Source organism: Cornus florida, unplaced genomic scaffold (genome assembly GCF_030987335.1).
Source record: "Cornus florida cultivar Cherokee Brave unplaced genomic scaffold, ASM3098733v1 CherokeeBrave_3.0.0_Hap2_Chr04, whole genome shotgun sequence".
Classification (NCBI taxonomy): domain Eukaryota; kingdom Viridiplantae; phylum Streptophyta; class Magnoliopsida; order Cornales; family Cornaceae; genus Cornus; species Cornus florida.
In genome coordinates this window covers 14,306,335-14,328,452 of record NW_026775574.1, presented here as the reverse complement: position 1 = coordinate 14,328,452, position 22,118 = coordinate 14,306,335, and the positions used below count along the sequence as shown (strand labels likewise).

General features: G+C 34.1%; 2 protein-coding genes across 3 annotated transcripts; one reads left to right on the top strand and one right to left on the bottom strand.

The window, feature by feature from the left end:
• Positions 1-6,764: 6,764 nt before the first annotated feature.
• Positions 6,765-12,483, bottom strand: LOC132302787 (uncharacterized). Of its 2 annotated transcripts, XM_059799726.1 has the most exons (9): positions 12,187-12,478; positions 11,744-11,961; positions 11,142-11,256; positions 10,746-10,835; positions 10,373-10,546; positions 10,145-10,264; positions 9,420-9,530; positions 7,234-7,313; positions 6,765-7,145 (listed from the first exon to the last, which is right to left on the bottom strand). In XM_059799726.1, exons 1-9 carry the CDS (start codon positions 12,337-12,339, stop codon positions 7,082-7,084), a joined length of 1,125 nt encoding a protein of 374 aa, XP_059655709.1. In that variant the 5' UTR covers positions 12,340-12,478; the 3' UTR covers positions 6,765-7,081. The 2 variants fall into 2 exon arrangements, with proteins under 2 accessions (XP_059655709.1, XP_059655710.1); XM_059799727.1 differs by lacking the exon at positions 10,373-10,546 and having other exon boundaries at positions 12,187-12,483.
• Positions 12,484-12,940: 457 nt separating this feature from the next.
• On the top strand, positions 12,941-21,511 carry LOC132302786 (protein KTI12 homolog). Its single transcript, XM_059799725.1, has 2 exons — positions 12,941-13,289; positions 20,277-21,511. Exon 2 carries the CDS (start codon positions 20,328-20,330, stop codon positions 21,237-21,239), a length of 912 nt encoding a protein of 303 aa, XP_059655708.1. The 5' UTR covers positions 12,941-13,289; positions 20,277-20,327; the 3' UTR covers positions 21,240-21,511.
• Positions 21,512-22,118: the final 607 nt, after the last annotated feature.

The window sequence follows — 22,118 nt, the reverse complement described above, 5'->3', positions numbered from 1 at the left end:
GCATTTAACGAATATGCAACTATGATGCTATGGAGATTGCCGTAATATTTTATGGATAAGACTTGCCCTACTCACGAGTGAATAGGTCATCTCTAGTCATCGCCAATGTGGTCCAATCATAAATACACAAATATAATGTAATTACAAAATCAGAAAAATGATAAATAAGTACAATAACTTTTTAATGAATAAATTCTTATTCGAGTTCCCCTTGACGTCACAAAGAGTATTTTAATAAGTAAAATTAAATCTTTGAATGAAAATACCTCAACGAAGGTTACCCTTTCTAATTTTCTTATTTTTCATTAATCTAATTTTGTAATTATTGTGCATTTGTAAGTGGACCACATTAGCGGTCAGTAAAAATTACCTATTCATTAATGAATAGACAAGTCTTGTCCATATTTTATTGCAGCTATCTTCACATGAAAAAAAAATTTCCACTTGGTTTTGATTATAAAAGGAATTACATATGTATTTTCACTAGATACATAATGGATGCATTTCCTTGATTTTCTTAATTTAAGCAAATAAGTTTTTTTTTTAAATAAATATAAAATTACATTTTGCCGTTGTGTATATATATGTCAAATATTAGTAAGCAAAAACAAATAGACGTATACACCATATATAATTTCGTTGATGATGTTAACCACTTAACCAATATGTCTTCTTCATTGAAAGAGTTCAAATGTTGGTAGTTACAGTTTTTCTTCCATCGCCATTCTCGCAATGATGAATCTCGGCATGGATACTATTTCTTTAGGTGCACACTTTACATGAATACTCAAGTCAAAACAATAATTAAAACAATAATTAAAACACGTGTGTGTTTTGCCAAACGGTATGACCCGTTTGACAATCATTTATGCTTTATGTTTTTTATTTTTGTTAATATACAATAACGAATCAAAAGTAAAAGCATGAAATATGATTTATAACATTTATCGTCATTTAAATAGTGTTGAATCGTTTTTGAAAAACCGGCCAAAACAAGAAGCAAAAAATTAATGCTTTTGGTTGCTTCAGCACGGCAACAAAATACTATTTAAAAAATAATAATTTTTAAAAAAACATTTTTAATTAGTCATTTAAATTTTCGAACTTGCAAAACTTTTTTACTAAACATGATTTTATGTTTTTATTTCCAAAAATCTTGCAATAAGAGTCTGTTTGGGATTTCTGTTAGAATAATGAAATTATTAATGCTTTTAACAATAAGTCTGCCACAAAATTGCTATCAATAAAAAGTATGTTATGTGTTTGGTGATGAATTTTATAAAATATTTTTTATACTTAAAACGCGTTTAAATTTGTTTGGTATCAATTTTCTTTAAAACACTTATAACAATGTTGCATACTTTGAGTGATTCATTTACATGACATGATTGCTGATTATAAAACTAATTTAAATACACGTTATAGCTAAAAAATATAATTTGTCATTCTACGCCACCTATAGTGTTTGTGTGTGGCTTATTAGATACAATAAGAAACTTCATGTAAACGCACTTTTTTTTATAGGAAATCTTTACTTACTGAACTCACTTTTTTAAATCACCAAATGCATCTAACCACAAATATATATATATTTTTTGAAAGTTACACACTTTTTAGCAGTACAAAAACAATCTTAAAGATAAATATTACATTCGAAATACTGTTTAAAACACTCTAAAATAAATATAGATATATATATATATATATATATTTAAATTAAAATAGAAGTACAAAACAATTGTGATGGCAGAATCGGAAATATATGTTTGTGTGTGGATGTGTGTGTTAATCATTTCCTTCAAGCAAGAATACATTCGATTAGCTAGAGGAGGTGGATGTACATTGCTTTCACGGGAATCTAAAGGATGCCAATGGTGGAGTCATGCCAAGTAGATTATGTTTACGCGTACGCAACATGTTGGATCTAAATATGCTTCAAAAGCTGGACTTATTATTATTATTTTATTATTAACGTCAAAGTTTACTATTATTTAATTGTATTATTGTTCTTAATTTGTTCACGTATGTTTTTTATTTAATTTTTTTTAAAAAAAGAAGGATCATTTTGTAGCTGATATAGACACATATATTCTTGGTTTTTTTGTATTATCATTACTTTTTGGCTTTTTGTGACATGTGAACAAGAACAAGAAAACCAGATAGATTGACAGAGACTTCTTATAATTAGGAGGAATTGACACTTGAGTATGTAACATACACACCAATGATGACAATTACATCGTGCTCTGTGTATCATCGATAACAAATGGGGATTTCTCCACATGAAAAGCTGTAAATTTGTTCAAGAGTGTGTGTATGTGTGTGTGTGTGTGTGTGTGTGCATCTATATATATATTATGCATGATTCATTAGTGAGGCCATATTTGTGTTGTTCATGCGATATGTGTGCCTTTTGCATGACTCGGTTGCCCAAGTGATTTAGTAACCTCGATTCCTCTTGTGATTTTTCTTCACTTGTGAGTGATCTAAAAGTCTTCTACTTTATAACATTGTATTGTTGTAGTAGTGGATCTAACTTGTTACTTAAAGGAGGCAATTGATTACTATAGATTCATCCTATTCAAATCTATGAATAGATCTATGGATATAAGAATTATATTGAATCGAGTTTTCTTAATGAATAGATCTAATAACTTGGACTATAGAATTTAGAGGGATAAAATAGATATAGAAATTGAAAGAATCAATTGGAGCAAGTTCTACCTAAAAGGAAAAAAATTGTTGGAATTGATAAAATCATTTCTATTCAAAAGTGAATGAATCCACCACCATTCATATGATTTTATTATTACTTTTTTTTTTTTTTTTTTGGTTTGAAAGATATTCATATGGTACTTTGATATAACAAAAAATTAGAGGTAAATTGCATTAGCACTCTTGAGATTTTATCCAGTGTCAGATGTGGGTCCATGGCTTTTTTTAACAATGACACCCCTCTGATTTCAAATATCATATTTGCCTCTAATTATTTAATTCAATTAATTTACAATATATCAGTCATATTAATTAACGAAACTCCTCTCATAATTAAACTTATTTCTCTACCCTAATCTTCAACTTTTTTTTTTTTGGTTCATTTTAGAACATAGCCGTTGACACTCCCTCTCTCTCTTCCTAATCTCAGGCATGGCTGCTCTCTCTTCCTAATCTCAGGCATGGCTGCTTTCCCCCCCCCCCCCCCCCCCCCCCCCCTTTTTTTTGTGAGTCTGGGCTAGCCATGGTTGTTTTTATTTTTTTTTCCTACTCTAGTGGTGGTTATGGTAGTGTCTAAGTTAGCGGGGTGTTTCAAAATTTTTATTTTTATTTTTATTTTTTCTATTGTGGTGGTGGTGCTGGTTCTGGTAGCGTCTAGGGGCCATGGTTGTTTTCAAAAAAAAAAAATTTCTTTCCTACTATGGTATTTGGGTGTGGTGGTGGTGGTTATGATAGTATACAGTTATCTAGCTATTTTTTTTTTTTTTAATTATTTGTTATTTTTATGTTGCGATGGTGGTTATGGTGGTTTAAGTATTATTATATATAAATTATATCAAAGAGATAAATAAGTTAGCTTGGTTTATTAAATTTATTTAAGAGATTAAATTTATAATTTCATAATTTAAATGGAGTTGTTGACAAGTTAAAGAGTTAAAAGGTAATTTTATATGGTTTTAAATGTCTAAAAGGGGGTGTCAATGTATATTTTTGAAACCTCAGCGGGTATCAATGTAAAAAAAATCATTGATTGTCCGTTGAGTGACGTTGACCAAAACTTCATGGAGTATCAGTTCAATTTACCCGAAATAAAATAAAATAAAATAAATCACAAAAGAAGTACTTCTTATGTTGCAAGCATACGCTTGCTTGAATTTAACCAATTGAGATATCTAATTGTTAATTATTTATTTATTCTAAATTCGTAGTGGATTCATTTTCTATTTCAGTTTTCTAAGTAGTGTACATTTATACAACCATGGAATTTTTCTAACATGAAGCTTTGTTGTCCAGCATCTTGAGGTACGAGAGTGATGTGAAGAAAAGAACAAAAATGGACCATCTTTTGCTACTTAGTACTTCTTACATTTGAGTAGAAAGCGACTACAAACCCTTCTTAAAATAAATACTAATAATAAAAATATTTGTTTTTCAATGTTGACAGAAAAAGAATAGTAATAAACTAGAAAAGGAAAATGATGTTATCAATTTTAATTATTATACTAATAAATATATATATTTGGGATAAATCATAAAACCTTGCCAATTATAAACTTGAATGACATACACGAATGGGTAGTGTTACGAACAAAAATCCAATGTGGATCCTTTCACATATTCTGTCAGCCACTCAGCCTCAATTTGGTAGAGTGAAAATGAGAGGAAGGGAAGGAAAGGTGATGGAGGGTGACTAAAAAATTGTGTTCGGGTAAAATGGGTGGAAGGAAATGAAAGGAAAGGAAAGAGTTCGGAAGGTTATGTATAGCTTATACCGTGATTTGCTTATTCTCCCAAAAATGGGAGGAAATGGAAAGAAAGGGAAGGCAATGATTGATCTAATATTTGTGATGTTAATTTTACCCTCAAAATAATATATATACAAGTTATAAGCAAGTTAGCAGATGCAGAACTTACCCAAAAAAACAAAAGTTAGCAGTTGCAGACAGAATGGATAGACGGCGGGCAGTGGCTGAAGCTTGGGAACGGCGAACCCGAATTGGAACAGCGGCGATGGAAACTGAAAGATATGGGTTTTGATTTTCTGAACAATCTGAAATGATATACCGATACAGGTTTTGAATTTTTGATTCTTGCAGACAAAAAGATAAACTGAAATATATGGGTTTGGGTTTTGAACTTCTGAATCTTGTAGTGCACAGAGAGAGAGAGGGTAAGTTCAGAGTTGAGAACGATAATAGAGAAGGAGGCGAGATTGGGGAGGCTGAAACGATTTGCACTAAATTTTTCTTTTCTTTTCTTGTGGCCCAGCTGCTGATATAGGAGAACATATATATATATATATATATATATATATATATATATATATATAATAGAGATGGAGGCGAGATTGGGGAGGTGAAATGATTTGCCCTAATTTTTTTTTTTTTTCTTTTCTTGTGCAGGTATAGGATTATATATATATATATATATATAAGGGTATAATAGTTAATTTATTAAAATAATTCCCATTTTTTTCTTTCCCTTTTTTTCTCCAAACATGATTATTACCCTTCACTTTCTTTTCCTTCATTAATCGACCAAACACAATACCAAATTAAAATTATCCTTCCCTTCCCTTTTCCTCATAACTAATGTTATCATTCCCCTTCAAACACACCCTCAGTGTGATTCCTTTCAACAAAAACCTCCCCTAAACGTCATTCTAAGCTAGGAGGCATACCATCATTATTCAATCCTATCATATCTACATATATATTATACATTCATATGTACCATCATTATATAATGATGGTACATATGAATGTATAATATATAATGATGGTATATATGAATGTATAATGATGGTATATATGAATGTATCATATATAATGATGGTATATAGGAATGTATATTATATAATGATGGTCTATATGAATGTATAATATATATGCAGATATGATACGATTGAATAATGATGGTATGTCCCATAGCTTAGAATGACGTTTAGGGGAGGTTATATATATATATATATATATGTGTGTGTGTGTGTGTGTGTGTGGCATAGGATTCAATAATGATGATATAATACATAAACTTCATTGAAATAAATGTTGTCTACCTAATATTTTTTAAAAACGTATTTAAATCATGTTTCAACGCAAAGAACAAATACGTCCAAACACGATTTAGATACGTTGAAACTAAAAAATAATGATGTTTAAAAGAGACTTCAACACAGTTAAAAACGTATTTTAACACATTTATTTTAAATTTTAACACATAATATACTTGTTGGTTTATCATTATTAAAGTTGATTTAATCTGATTATACTCGGGTTAAATTTCAGTTAAAGGTCAAGTTAGACACACTCTTTATTAAAACTAATGTATATCGAGTCAACTCAAGCATGACTTTGAACACCATATCCAAAGGTTAAATCAAAATTGAAATTCAGTTGAAAATGTTCTTTTTTTTTTAAATAATAAAAAATAAACTGTCCAAAAATGGGATTGGACTAGAATTGACCATCTCAAGTTGCAACCTTAAGAATTGTCACCCTCAGCAGTATCTAGCTCAAAAGCCTGAAATGAAGATAAACCGTAATGTGATAATATATTAATTAATTGATTTAAAAAATAGACAAAGTTGGCCAAAGATGAAAAATTAACAAACACAATTCCCAATATTCTCTAATTTTTTATTGTTACGTTTAGAAGTATCAAACTAGTGTTTTGGATTTAAAATCCGAGAAAATTTAGTTCAACAGTTTTCATTCTTAGATTGAAAATCTATTTGGTCGACAGTTTTCTAAGCAGAGTCAGAACAAGACCTAGTTTTACAAATTGACTTTATACATTAACTATATAAATATATATATAAAGGGAACCAAACAGACGATTAAGGATGCATCAATGCTAAGATGTATGCTTGTTTAGCTTGATCACATATGTATCCAAACTGAGATGAAGAAAACATTGTAGTACCAAATCTCTGTGCGCGTGAGAGAGAGAGAGAGAGTTTCGATCTGAAGACATACATATGCATCTAAACTGAGTGATGAAGAAAACATTGTAGTACGAAATCTGTGTGCAAGTGTGAGAGAGGGGAGTTTCCATCTGAAGTCATATTACATTTCTATCCCAGTGTACATTTCAAAACAAACAAATTGAACAAATAAATGGCGCCATTTTTTCTTATAATCTTCTTCCCACTAAAACATAGACTTGCATATTCGAAATTCTTGTATTTTAACCAAAACTATTCAACCTTATCCGGTCGTTTTTGTTGATAGAAGACTACGATGGCAACCAAATCAAGGATCAGCATGGTTATGGATTTTGCCCCGTGATATGAAACCACCACGTGCAACACATCTTTGATTAATTAAAGCTGTGATGTTCAGCATAAGTTTGTAAAGAACACAATTTAACAAGTTATCACGCAACCTCTGAAGGAATCGATGAGGATTTCCTCATTTAGCGATTGACCTGCAAACAGGTAAAAGAAAATCAGAACGAAGTCCTCAATTTATTCAGAAGAACTATATAGAACAGACTAGTATGGTTAGATCTTTTCCTATGAACACTATCTTGTTCATTTGATTTTCTTCTGTCCTCCATTTCCGTGTTGGAACAATCTCATATATCTCTCGCACAGCCTGCCACAAATTAAAAGCATAGATAATAAGTGAACATGATAAAGAGCCAAAAAACTACGGTAAGTATGTAATATGATTACCAAGGCATTATAATGGAAACTGCAATTCACAAAGTCAGGGAATGATCCACATGTGGTCCCTAATAATTGCGAGACCCCAAGACATTGGTTCCAGATGAGTGAACGTGTTAATACAATCATTTATTCTATAAAACCAAACAACTGCACCAACACATGATAAAGAGCCAAAAAATTAGGGTAATTATGCAATATGACTACGAAGGCAATAATGGAAACTGCAATTCACAAAGTCAGGGAATGATCCCCTGTAAACATGCTGCCCTAATAGTTGTCAGAACCCGAGACATTGGTTAGAGATGAGTGAACATGTTAATACAATAGTTTACCTCTTCGAAAACAAGCTGCACCAACACAAGATAAAGAGCCAAAAAACTAGGGTATGTAATATGATTACGAAGGCGTGATAATAGAAACTGCAATTCACGAAGTCAGGGAATGATCCCCTGTACACATGTTGAGCCTAATAATTATCAGACCTGAGACATTGGTTCTGGATGAAGGGTTTGGGATGGCTCCTTTGCAAGTGAAATGGAGGACTCATTATTAACATACAAGTAGTACTATCTGAACAAATGACTAGCGCAAGATGAAGCCATGACTAAAACATCCCCGCCTAGTACAGCTTGAATGAAATCGTTAATAATGTCTGCAAAGTGTAAAGTGGATCCTGAGAGATGGTATCAAAGCCAATCCTCGAAATATGGGAGGAGCGTGCACAACTCCATAAAGGTCATGCTAGCAAGGACGCTGGGTCCCAAGACGGGGTGAATGTGATGTCCCACATCGCCTGGATGGGAGAAGTTGTTGGCACTTGTAAGGGAGGATGTCTTCTACCTGTATAGACACGTTTTAAAACTGTGAGTGCCAAGAGGATGCAAAGCAGACAATATCTGCTTAGTGTGAGGCGGGTCCTGACAGATTGGGACGTCCCACATTACCCTGGGCGAGGTGGGGTGGATCCATCATTTTAACCCAAATGGTGCATACCCCTCATTGAAGGCCAGCCCCGCCAAGCCTATCCTTCTTTCAAATTATAATTCTTAAAAACCTCAACACAAAAAGATAAAATAAAAATTAAACCTAAACTACACATTCAATAAACACATCCTCTAGCACCTAAATGAGATATCTAATTATGATTCAGAGCAATAAAGAAAACTAATATTAGGCTACACAATAACAAATAAAGATGAAATATTAAAGGGACAATAAAATTACTAGTTTTGAGACAACGAGGTGCTCCAGCAGAGTTGGCAATTGGCTGTGCAACCATTCAGGTTTTTATGTTCAGTACCCACCCAGATATATCTTATTTTATCTATATGATACATGAGTATGATACTTGTTCGGTGACTTCGACTATTTATCTTTTCTTTTTTCTTTTTTCATAGTCAAAAATTATAAGCTGGGACCAAAAGTAGGGAGCTTAGACAAAAAAGATTAATGCGCAAATTCAGTAAGGGATGCAAACACATCAGTAAAGGAGGAAATCGGCCAGGTGAGAGCTGGCCTACCACAATATGCAGCTTGAATATAATATTGACACACTCAATCCAGCCTTTAAGTCAATTTATACAAAAATAATATCACACACCAGAGAGATGGATATTATGGCCATCTACGTTAATAGATGTTAATTGTCCAACAAAAGAGCCTAGAAAAAATACTTAAAATCACTTTTATGTGTTGACATTGGGGCACAGATAAGTTCAGGCCATATATTGCAGCCATAGAAGTATTTCCACTCGCAGTTGTTTTTTAATTATGTGGGTTCAGTCATGAGCATGCTTTATAAGATTATCTCAAAAGGTAAATAGAGAAGTCCACTAAATGTACCGATCATATAAGTCCAGCTAGCTAACAATCAAGAAGATAAGAAAGAACAAGGACGGATAAAAATAAAATCCCAAAACAGAATCACAAGGTCTTAAATGCTGGAACACACGCACACACCAGAAAAATAATAATAATAATAATAACAACATACCTTGATAAAGCATTTAATGACATTTTATACAAAAAATACCTGTAGAGTATGAAGCTGATCTGAGTTTGAGACATTTAGAACCCCTTTGCAGCGATAGACATCCATGCTATATTTTTTATCCCAGAGAATCTCCTCAATCCACAAACGAACCTAGAGTGAGAGAGAGAGATAGAGATTAAACGTTTCTCAAACGACTCATATAAACATTCTCTAAGCAAGGAAGAGAATAGCCAAGCAGGAGCACAAAGAAAAGCAAGGAAGATAATGCATAGATGCACGCCATTCTATCAAATTGACCCCTTTAGGTTGTGATTTGTAATTCCTTTGGCTTAATATTTCACACAATTTATGAGAAGCAAAATGTAACTTGATGCAAAGAGGACCACAATTTGTTAGACCCACCCCCCCCCCCCCCCCCCAACCGGGGCAAAACCCATGGTATGTGATTCCCCATTAGCCAGAGGAAAAAAAAAAAAAAAAAAAGAGAATATGCATCTACTATAAGAACATAAAAGTAGGTAAGCAACACAGATGGTACTCTTTGAGTTCACGAAGCTTCTTCTAATATCATCAGTCCGTACAATACAATACAAAATACTTAAAAAGTAAATTTCACAAATAATTTTTTACCATTCATACTATCTAAGTTTTCTGTATATAATCGAATTTAATGATCTGCTGTTTCAACAAGCTGTGAACAAAGGAAAAGGTACATGCCAACAATTTCCTACAGTATGCTCCATCTATAGTTCTCACAAAAGTACCTTATCAAGATCGACCTGACGTGGCTCACAAATGCATAAGGTTCGCACACCACTATCATGAAAATCTTTTGTAGTTAGAGATTTATTTTCTTCCAACAATGCTTCCAAATGAGTGGCATGCTGAAAAATAAAAGAAAAAGAACGTACATCAGTTTTTGCTTAGTAAATGTCATTATGAACTCAGAAAATGTACCTATGGATAATAAATGAAGATGAAGTATGCCTAACTGAAGCATCATAGGCCCGACAGTTTAGTATTTTCAACAAGTCAACTTGACACCGTACGGAACGAATGATATTAACTAGGGAATTGATTTTATGTATGTCTTTCTCCAATTCCTCCAGAACACTTCCGGAATCCTCTGGAGATACCAGATCAACCTTGTTAAGAATCACAACATCCTACAATAAACAAAAAACAACAAAACTTATGAAGATCTTAAAGTTCTCGTGCTAGTCAAGGTATGTTAATATGAACACTTCAAGGAGTGATGAAAGAAACAACGATAACGAGGAAAACCAGGAAGCATGATTGAGATTGACAAAACTGGATAATGACTTCCAAAAATGAATTATGAGAGTAAAACAACGTGACAATTACTGCAAATGCTATTTGTGAAAATGCTTCAGGAAATGAAGACGAATCATGATGTCCCTGGAGCTGGTGACGGAGGTTTTTTGCATCCACAACCTATGCAAAAAAATTCATAAGAAGAAACTAAGAAAAAAAATTAACTTTCATTGTAAAACAAAGACTAACAGCTTTAATGAAGAAAAACATAAGCAAATTAGCCCAAGGCAGAATTTAATCTCGTTTGCTAACTAATATCTACTTCTAGCAAATCATACAAAATAACACTTATGATAACATGAGCCACTGATAAAATAATTAAGGCAATTACAACACTAGAAATGAGCAAGAAATGTGAAAAATAAAACAATACCTAAATACAGATGGCTCATAAACTTAGTTAGATTATTATAGTCTGAAACTCACAGTAATAATAGAGTCGAGCTTGACTTGTGCTTCTAGCTGATCATCCAACCAAAGAACAGATGCTAGAGGCGCAGGATTGGCCAACCCCGTGGTCTCCAACAATATATGATCAAGCCTACAGACACAAAAACAACAATTCTGAAATAATTGATTTATGCTATTCCCAATTGGTATTGGTGTATATTATGCAACTAACCAATCAAATGAAATGCCAAACTGTTCAAAACCGATTAACTTAGCTTCAAGAAGACAAGCAGCAGAGAAATTGTAGGAAGACAATAATTGTAAAACTCGATACTTTCACTCTTTGTGTATGCATTTTGATTTCTTTGTTAGCAGGATAGAGGAATGAATGAAAGGGGTCAAAGAGTAATACGAAAATAATTTTTATAACAAAAATATATAATCTCACTACTTCTCAAAGAAAGTCTATGATGTTTGAAACAGAGCATATATACAACTTAAAAACTAAGACACATGGAGGGGTCTATGTCAAATTACACTTGCACAAAATGACTAGACCCATAAAGGGGTATTTGTGAAATTACTATATAATGCAATAGAAATGAATTCAAAGACTATGAAGAACTAGAGCTCAAGACCTTTCCTTTCTCTGGACAAGTTGCTCCAACGCTTGAACCAGACTGTGCTTCACAGTGCAACAAATGCACCCATTTGCAAGCTCAACCCATTCTTCGACTAGAGCGCCTCCTTCGCCGTCGTTGATCATTGCCCTTTCAACTCCAATCTCCTCACCAAACTCATTCAATATAACAGCTATCCTCTTTCCGTGTTGTGAATTCAGTATATAATTAACAAGCTGAAGTCCACAGTCCAAAAATTAAGGTCATAATCAGCTACAATATGCTAACAACATATACATATATATTTATAACAGCTGTGTTGAGAATTCAAAATATAATTAACAAGCTGAAATTAACAGTCCAAAAATTAAGCTCAGTATCAATCATATGCTAACAATATGTGTGTAAATGTGTTTGTGTCCTTGAACGCTTATTGAGAATGACGAGGATGAACTTATTACAGTGGATTTGCCGGCACCGAGATAGCCTGTGATGACGGTTACGCCGACCGATGAAGCTTCGGCGTTTTGGTGCCGTTGATCAGTCGGTCGTGATAAGTAATGGTCGTCGATTTCAACAGCGAGTGGTGGGCCTTCTTCGTCGTCCTCCATCATCACTATTAACTCTTTCCAAACTTCGATTTCGATTCAAAGCGATACAGAAAACGAAAATTCTCTGAGGAAGGTAGGGTTCATATATTGAAATTACATGTTTGTCCCGTATGTCTACAGATGGCAATTGGGCTGTTTGGGGGCAGGATATCATTCATCATCATTGTTTAATTTTTTCACCCCCTTACTTGCTCAAAACCCACTGGATTTTCAAAGCAGTCCCAAAGTCGTTCCAAACGGGATCGCGGCCCAACGGGAGTAATTTTGCCATCCTTATAATATATAAGGGTAATTTAATAAATTTATAATACATTCGGCGCGGAACAACTCTCTCCGAAATCGCCCCGAAACCCATCGAAATTTTTTAAAAGCAGTTTCCATTCACGTCCCATTTACATAATCAGCTCCCCAAACGGAGCGGGCCAGTCGGGTAGGAATCTTTGCCATAGCTATGCTATTTCTGTTTGTGGGTCATCATGAAATAGGCCAATTCGTATTGGGCTGGGCCGGCATTGGTACTATTACTGAACTCCTTGATATCTAGGCCAGTCCATATGTGAGTACAGTCATAATCATAATGTGAAAGTTAATCCAGGCTCATGCATTAGCACCATAGCATTGTGTTGTATCGTTATTCTTATTAGTATTTTATGCATGACCCGCCCGTCCTCCTTTTCTTCTTCTTCAATTGATATCTTGAAACCCTAGTGTGTATATATATATACGTGCGTATATATATTCTTCTAAGATTCTATCTTCTTCAACAAACTACCACAACGAACTAGCTGTAATTGCTTTCCCGAACCAATAGCTTTTATCTTTCCTAGCCCCCAAAAGTTTGATGCTAATGTGCCAAATTGAAGAATCGCGTAACAGAATTTGCCATCAACAACAATCGTTGAAGGAATTTTGTGTTGTAAGCTTGTCGATCTCACCTGGGGTTTCACTTCCAGGTAACCAAAACTACCCTACTCCGTCAGTGATCTGATCACATGTATTATGTATATTAAACTTTGCATCACATGTTGCATACATCACCATTGGGCAATTAGGGTTTATAATATTGCTAAACTACGACCAAAAATCAAATCTTTGATTTCATATTAATCGAATGAACAACAAAGCTCTCTTTGGTCATATTTTTTAAATGGAAAATAGCTTCTGGAATATATATATAATGATTTTAGAAAGTAGAAAATAGCTCCTGGAATTTTAGTTTGGGTTCAATCAGGAAATTGATGGGGGCATTGATGGTCAACGTTTTCCCAACCATTGTAGTTTTTCAGAATTGACCAAAGTTCGGTGGATCATGATGGGTCGTGAGGATCTTGGTCAATGCTCACTTAATGTGCCTACTATCTTTTGCTGTTCCATTTTTCAATTAAACACAAGTTTGTGTTCCATGGATATGGTTTTGTTTTAGTGAGAGGGATCAGTTATTCCAAGCACTAGTGATGTACTGCAGACTGTATCTGCAGCATTTCACGTTTCACATAATTCACACTATGAACAATCAAATGTGTGAATGAGTGATGTAAACCTTTGAATGCTGTACAACACAAGAATACTAATAACTCTTAAAAAACAAAAGAATAATGACACACTTGAAGAGATTCTTGATTTAAAGAATTTAAATTGGTTAGAAATTTTAATAAATGAAGTTCACATAGCCTTCTTTATGTGAATTCCTTCTTCAACAGTTGGAGAAAAGAAAACTCCGGTTGTTGATCAAACCAATAGGAAAGAAAAATTTGTAATAGATTATAAGAAAAAGGTAGGGGGCCTCAAAAGTTTCTATAATTTTGGCTTTGAAATAAAGTGAAATAGTATATTTAGGTCTGTTGGCAATCCCAATTGTTGCATTTATATCTACTGAAAAGAGTTAAAGTTGTTCCTTGCTACCGAGCCAAAAAATTTGAACTCAAATCAAATGGAGGTCATACCAATGGCATTGCAATTTAACCTACCATAAAATAGGAGTTGGTGGAATTGTTCTAAAATACAAACATTTTGTGGGTTCAGTTTAATTAGGTGGGCCAGCTAGAATAGATCAATATTGTCCACAAATCCGTATTTCTTCATTGAAATGTAGTCAACAATGGAAAATAGCTCCTGGATTTTTTTATTTTTTATTTCCTAGAATACGTTGTGAAGATATATATATATATATATATATATATATATATATATATATATTTAATGATTTTAAATTTTAAATTTTAAATTTTTTTATGACCCTTCCGTTCATTTTGAGTTTGCCTTTTGTAGTTCCAGTATGTGGTAGCCTTCAATTTTTAAGCTGCAAAGCATGGTCGCTAATTGTTTTTTCGACTTAATTTCACTTCTAGTATTGCATTAGAATTTGTTTTAGGTTGAATCCCATTTGAACTATGGCCAATCGGGAAGGAATTTGAGATGCTCGAAAGAAAAGGGTGAAGGTCGGTTTTGTTTATAGGCTGTCCCAACTGATTGGGGCAGCTATTTTTGCAAGGGATTTTGAATTTTGAGACTGGAATTTCTAGAAATTGCCCCTGCCAGTGGCATAATTTGCTTGGCCCCTGTCCACAAGTTCAATATTGGACTGCCTGCTTTTCTCAATTGCCCCCCAATGAAACTTACCAACCCACTCAACAAGGTCCGTTGGAGTCAAGTCATGAAACATAGTAACCTCACTCGTATCTGTTTCGTCTCTTAAATGCATTTTATGATGCCCCATATTCATTGAGATTTTACATATTTTGGTTTACAATTCTGAGTGTGGCCATTAAACAAAGTGGAATTTAAGGGATATATAAAAGCAATGAGTCCATTAAGTCTATTAGAACCCAAAGCTGTTTTTGCCTGTAGCTTATTGTGTTAATGCTTATTATTTTCTAAAAATTTTGGATTTGCTTGGGGTATTCATTTAAACTTGATTACTTGTTTAGCTTGGGGAATTCATTTATGTTGTTGCATTCTTCCACTGACTGCTTGATGTAAATTCTATATATGCTGACAAACTTGGTTGGAGAATTCGTTGTTTACCTTACCCACAAAAGAAAGAGAAGAAAAAGGGGAATCCATTGTCCATTAAATGTCTTATAATTACTAATTGTTTATTAGTTACACATTGTGTCATGTTCTTTGACACATGTCTGGACTAATCATTTTGGATTATAAATGAACTTTGATAATTTGTCTCCGATCATATGAAATAATATGAAATCATCACCTTATTTGGTTACTATTAGTCTAGGGTACTGAGAAGGGTAGATCGAATTTGTTCAAAATTAGTAGAATTTATAGAATACGATTGTGAAGTGTATAAGGAAGAAGTGTTGTATTTATTAAACACGTGCATATATAGCTATCTAGATATCCGTCTTCTCCTTTATTGCTGCTCTTTTCAGGACAACATGTGTCACGCCCCGCTCCTCAAGGCACGTGAGCTAACCACCATTCATAAAATATACCAACATCAGTTCAAACCATTACATACCTCCCTACTCACATTCACTTCAAAAACCATCCAAGAGTAAATCAAAATTTAACTTCACTAAATAACTTACCAACCCTTGTTCCTCTGTCTTAACTTTACTTCTTGAAGCCTTCTCTCTAGCTAAAATCCTGAAAAATGTTTTATAAGAAAAATAGGGTGAGCTACACGAGCCCAGTAGGTTCCCGGGATTTACTAAAAAAACTATAACCTTTTTAGTAGAAAACAAATTTCTTTGAACCATTGAAAGAAAATAGCATTTTAACATTCTTTTAGAAAAAGGAACTGAACAATGGGATTAAGGAGCTGAATCTAGGTAGAAAATAATAATATTTATAATTGAACAAATATAATTTTAAACTACAAACTTTTAGATCACCAATTTCAACTCAAAAGAATAAATACACAAATAATCCATTCCAAATGGCAAATCAGCGGATATCATCAATGCAATAACTGGTCCAACAATGTGTACCCTATGCTTGTTCAGAGACCTTCCCCCCGGGACCGCCGCCTCCGTCTTTCGGCTTTATGGGGGTCTCACCCAGGGACCGTGAACACCCCCTCATTAAACCCGGGTCATTTAAGGTATTTCAACCTAAGGGAGTTTCTTACCCTACGTATTTCATGCCAGGCACATACACAATTGAGGGACCAAAGCCAAATAACAATGTAGATAACCATATATCATTTGCATTCCACAAACTATTTTTCATCCACAGCCATAGCTCATACTAGAAAATTAATTGAAAATCAAGTACTTCATATCAAATGATGAAATAAATTTATGGAGAAACCATTAAATGTCTATTTTCATCTTCCAAACTTTCTTTCTCAAATAAAAATAGGTAGGATCTAAAATTACACAAAGACACTGCTGGTCCGAATAGTTTCACCAAAAACAACTCATCTTTAAATATTTATACAAAATAAAATATTTGCTCAAATGACACGAGACGAGACTGAAGGCATTAGAAAGCTAAATTACCATAGTTTATTATTATTAAATTTATTCTATAAGTATACTCGCAGAGCAGGTCAGTATCGAAGAAAAAAAAAAAACAGTATTATAATTCTGTCCAGAATTTCAGTTCCACAGCAGTTCTCACAACTTCTTCAAAAATTTCTAACAAATAAAATTCTCAACATTTTAAAGTCAAATCAAAACCCGGAAGCTCTTTAACTAGTGTAATTTAATACCTCAAAATTTCAAATATAAATAACAAGTCAAAATATATTTTCAGCTCTAAACCTTCAGTTCAAATTTTTTTTTTTTTTTTCAGCACAGGAAACCAATATGAGGTCTAATGATTCACAATCATTTTCATGCTAAATAAAACAATTTGAAAATCTAATCCCATAGTTTGCATGTGAGGAAACAAGTTTATAAAATTTTCTAACATTTTAACAGTAGAAACAACAAAATTTTCAACAATTCTTTTCCTCTTTTCTTCTTTAGTCTTCTTCTCTCCTCAAAATCGCCACTTTTAAGAAACCTTTGAACTGTAAGAGCAACTCCAAACAGCCCTCATGCCCTGGAACCAAACAATCCACAACCTGTCCTTACCTTGTACGAACTCGCAGAGAAGTTGGCCAAGTCAGGTCTTTGCTATATACTTCCTTTTTCTTCTCTCTTATTCTTCCTCTCTCTTTCGTTTGGACCGAGAGCTTCTGTTCTCTCCCCTGTTCCCCTATATTTTCTACCAATATCTACTAGTACGATACTCTAGAACTATATAGAAAGCTTCCTTTAGAAGCTGGAGTTACTATTATAAAATATAACTATAGATACAGGTGTTTCTAATGTGGGGTTTAGAGATCCTCCACTTGCTTTTGATGTGACACGTGCATCCCTTCTTCTTCTTTTTTCTTTTTTTTTTTTTTGCTAATATCTCTATATATTATCTTACCTAATAGCCTCATCAGGTCAAGTGATTCCAGAGAATTCTTTTGATAACTTTTGCTGAGCTAATAGTTCCATATTGTACTATACAAACATGAATCTAGCTGTCCATGCCAAGACCTTCTCACTTTAATTTGTTCAGTCCAAATGAGTGTATGGGTCAAACATGTGGACAGGTTATCCTAGTGTTGGCACATCAAATACAGTCATGCAGTAATACATGCATACTCACACTCCCACTTATATTCTACAACAAGGCTCCACGATACCCAGCATTAAATAATCATCACCATCACTCACCAAAGAACCTTGTGGGTATTACAACACGGGTCATGCTCTATCAAATATTTGATTTTCTGGAATCAGGATCAGGGAGAGCAGCTAACCTCGGTTGTTAATCTGGAGATTCCTAAGAATCTTAGTACCCGGAGATTCGTTATAATTTATAATAGAGGGTGTGCCCAATATTCGATAGAAGAAGACGACCAACCACAGAGGTTCCTTCGGGGTGACCCATCAACACATCTTTCGTGTTAGTCATCTTTCTCATTCTTATTGATAAGCTTGTCTGCCTGTAAGTCTTATCTAACCTTAGTTTAGCATCATCCTCATTTTACTAAATGACTTGGGTCTATGTCAACTAAAAGGGCGAAAGGGGCTACATTAGCAAAGGATACTAAAACACCATAGGTGAAAAGAGTGATGGGATCATGAGAGAGTAGATGAAACTACTAAGAAAAGTGACAAGGAAAAACAATCAGCCTAAGTTTTGCTTTTCGTTACCCACCCTCAAGAGCACTCTAGAGATTGGCAGATTACCTACTAAACAGGTGAGAATTCCTAAATGCTACTTAATTTTTCAAGCCTTTGTCATTATTTTCACATTAGCTGCCATTAGTCTTGAACCCGCATTCTCATGCTTGGAAGTCCAAAAGCTTTTACCATTAGACGAAGCTAATCATCTCAAATCATTTAGCAAATCAAAAGTAGAGGTATCACCATTATGGACTTCTGTGTGAAGAAATTATAGATGCATATGATATGACATCTTCTTAAATAGGTGACAGGAATTAAAGGTATCGCATTTTAATGGAATATGGTGTAAAGAAAGTAGAGATGCATATAGTGTGGCATCATTTTGTACAGGTGACAGAAAATATAGGTATCACTATTACCGAATATGGTGTAACGAAATCAGAGATGCATGTAATATGTCATCTTCTTGTATAGGTGACAGAAATTAAAGGTACCACTATTAGTTTATACTGTATGGATAAATTTGAATCAGGTGACTTCAACTGTTATAAATTCTGGCTTAGACTAAAAGTTTAGTCTACATCCCAATGAAACAGAGAACAAGAAAATTAAGCTCTTTTATTATTATTATTATTATTATTATTATCTGATTAATCAAATCTATCGGCACGATTACAAATTCTTGGAAAAAAGTGAAAAAAAAAAAAAAAAAAAAAAAAAAAGGGTACTTGCGCGCCAAGAAAAGTGCAATATGTCATGTGCTCCCAGTTGGGTACAAACCCTTTTTCTGTTTTTAGCACTCACTGGTCCGATCATATCTCCATAAATTGTTTGTTTCTCATGTCCTGATTAATGAACTCTTTCACTGAGAAGAATTTTTTTGTTTTTGTTTTTTGACAAGTCTGTGTTGTGTAAATTTGAGCTGTTTATGTCGTGAAATCGTGATTATGGTGAAATTTGTCAATTCGTTGGTAGTTATGCTTTGGTTCAGGTGTTGATTTAATTTTCCAATCTTCAGTTTGGAATTGTTTGAGGAATATGGTTATATTGATGTGTTATAGACTATAGCATACAAGATGTGCATATGATAGCGGGGGAGAAAAATTAAAAGAGGTTAAAGGGTACAGAGGAAAGGCAACCAACAAGTTGCCACACACTTCTTTACATTAGAGCAACTAGATGTCAAGATGGGAAAAGCAATGAAATTCCAACAAATCCACCAAGTTCTCAAATAAATAAATAAAATCATTTTTCTCTCATTTCAAATGCCCTAAATGTATGGTGGTGCATCTGGAAGAAGAGAAATAGCAGAATGTTCGAAGGGAAAGAGTCGCCTACGGCAATGGTCAAACTTTACATTCTTCGCTCTCTTTTCAATTATGTGAAGAGAAGTTTATGTTCTTCTTCGGATGATTTAATTACTTTCTTGGATTCGTTGGGGCCTTAGTCCTGGTCCCACTCTTGTAATTGGGACGCTTTCCCTTTTTGAACGCCTTTTCTTATATTATTTTTACTTATCAAAAAAAAAAAGTTTTCCCCCTTACTAATTCGTGCCTTTTGTTTTGTATTATGCATCATCACATTTTCTAAATCTTGATGACCATGAGAAATGTATTAGATTGACATCTATTAAGCTTCAATTTTCTTTCATTAAACAAGGGCTGTAACGTGAAGTTACAGATTTGCATTTATCTTTAATTTCAAATCCTGCCGTCTACCTTGAAAATAAAGTAGCTTTTAAATAGTCATACATGATACTTGTTATTATATATTTATATGTATATATTTTTGGTTAATTCTAATCAGGAAAGTAAAGAGCATCGGAGAGACTCAAAAACCAATTGTGACTTTCTGTGAATGGCATTGGTTGTAATCTGTGGGCAACCATGCAGTGCGAAGTCAACAGCTGCAGTCCGCTTATTGGAAACTCTTGAAGACTTGGAACCCAAACCAACAGTCAGGATCATTGATGAAGCTTCGTTTCATCTTGATCGCAACCACAATTATGCTGACATGACAGCTGAGAAGAATTTAAGAGGGGTGCTTAGGTCTGAAGTTGATAGATCCTTATCAAAAGATAATATCATTATAGTAGATTCCTTAAACAGCATCAAGGGTTATAGATATGAGTTATGGTGTTTAGCTCGTGCTGCTGGGATAAGATATTGTGTCCTTTATTGTGATGTTGATGAGATCCATTGTAGAAAATGGAATGAAGAACGCAGGGAGAAGAAGGGGGAAACGTCATATGATGATAAAATATTTGAAGATTTGGTGAGAAGGTTCGAGAAACCAGACAGAAGAAATAGATGGGATTCTCCTTTGTTTGAGTTATGGCCATCTAAAGATGGAATAGATAAGAGCAATGCAGCCATTCTGGATGCTGTTTTGTACTTAACGAAAAAAGTGGACTCGAAAACAAAGGATGTTAGAGTTCTGCAGCCTACAATTGCAACACAATCTGCACGGTTTTCTGAGGCAAATTCCCTTTATGAGATGGACAGAGCGACACAAGAAGTTATTAATGCTATAATGGAAGCACAAACCCAGTCAACTGGGGGGCCTGTGAATGGAGTTACTCTTGGCCAGGGACTACCAACTATCGATATTTCAAGAACCATTGGGCTGCCAGAGCTACGAAGGCTGCGAAGAACTTTCATCAAATTGACAGGGCAGTCAAGCTTGAGTGGCCCACCACCGCCGTCTGATGCAGAGAGTGCAAAGAGGATGTTTGTGGATTACTTGAACAGAGAACTAGAAACTGCTTGAAGAGGCTCCAGGTGATATTAGATTAATGAAAGCCCAAGTGGGGTGTCTTCAATTTGGTATGTTTGTGCTAATGAATAGATTATTTATTGCATCACTAGGAAAATATGGAAATTGTTATTTTCACACACACAATGGATGTCATTTTGGCTGTGGTGGGAACAGCAGCTCCAGAAAATTGATGGTTAGAAGAAACAGAATGCTAGTGGTCGTATTTGTATTCTTTTTTTCAACATTATTAATTCATCATAATGTCTGTTTGTTCTTTTCTTCTAGATTTTCCAATTTAAGAATTTTCTCCATTGAATAGTTCTCGAGTCAAAGTTTAATAACTGTGAAAGCAACCACTACGTACTTGTTAATTAGATTGGAATACGATCATCCAGCGTTTGGCTGTGCTTGTTGTGGTGGTGGGACCCACTGAATGGATGGTTCAACAGTCGGGAAACTCCGAAAATACCTTTTTTGGCCCGAAAATTCTCTAAATAGGACTATGCGTCTGCTCTGCTTTCAAAAAGTTTTCTCTTCTATGAGAATTGTGATTGGCAATCCCCTCGTCAAATATGCCGGCGAACCTCTTCTCGCGCACACACGAAACGCATGTCTAAAGTTCTACTGTTGGGGTAGTCGTCTTCAACCAATCGATTTCTCTTTTGGGACAGTATGTGACAGGTAGAAAAGAAAACCCCTTCTGTGTACTGATGCATGTGAAAGCATATCATGCTGAGGGGGTATGAGTTTCATTGGGAAAAAGTAGGGACAAGGGCAAAAAAAAAAAAAACACCTTTAAAGTATACTTTACTTAATATTTTTATCCTTGTTTGAAAAAGTGTGCAAAAAATATTTCTAATTTTTTCATATTGTGCAAAAATAATCCTCAAT

What these genes read in the sequence shown, in the direction of transcription:
- LOC132302787 (XM_059799726.1), bottom strand. Translation starts at nt 12,339, where the DNA reads ATGATGGAGGACGACGAAGAAGGCCCACCACTCGCTGTTGAAATCGAC. An exon ending in GTCGGGCCTATGATGCTTCA is followed by an intron (nt 10,265 to 10,372) that starts GTTAGGCATACT and finishes TTTATTTTTCAG; the next exon opens with CATGCCACTCATTTGGAAGC. An exon ending in ATCAGCTTCATACTCTACAG is followed by an intron (nt 7,314 to 9,419) that starts GTATTTTTTGTA and finishes AATTTGTGGCAG; the next exon opens with GCTGTGCGAGAGATATATGA.
- LOC132302786 (XM_059799725.1), top strand. Translation starts at nt 20,328, where the DNA reads ATGGCATTGGTTGTAATCTGTGGGCAACCATGCAGTGCGAAGTCAACA.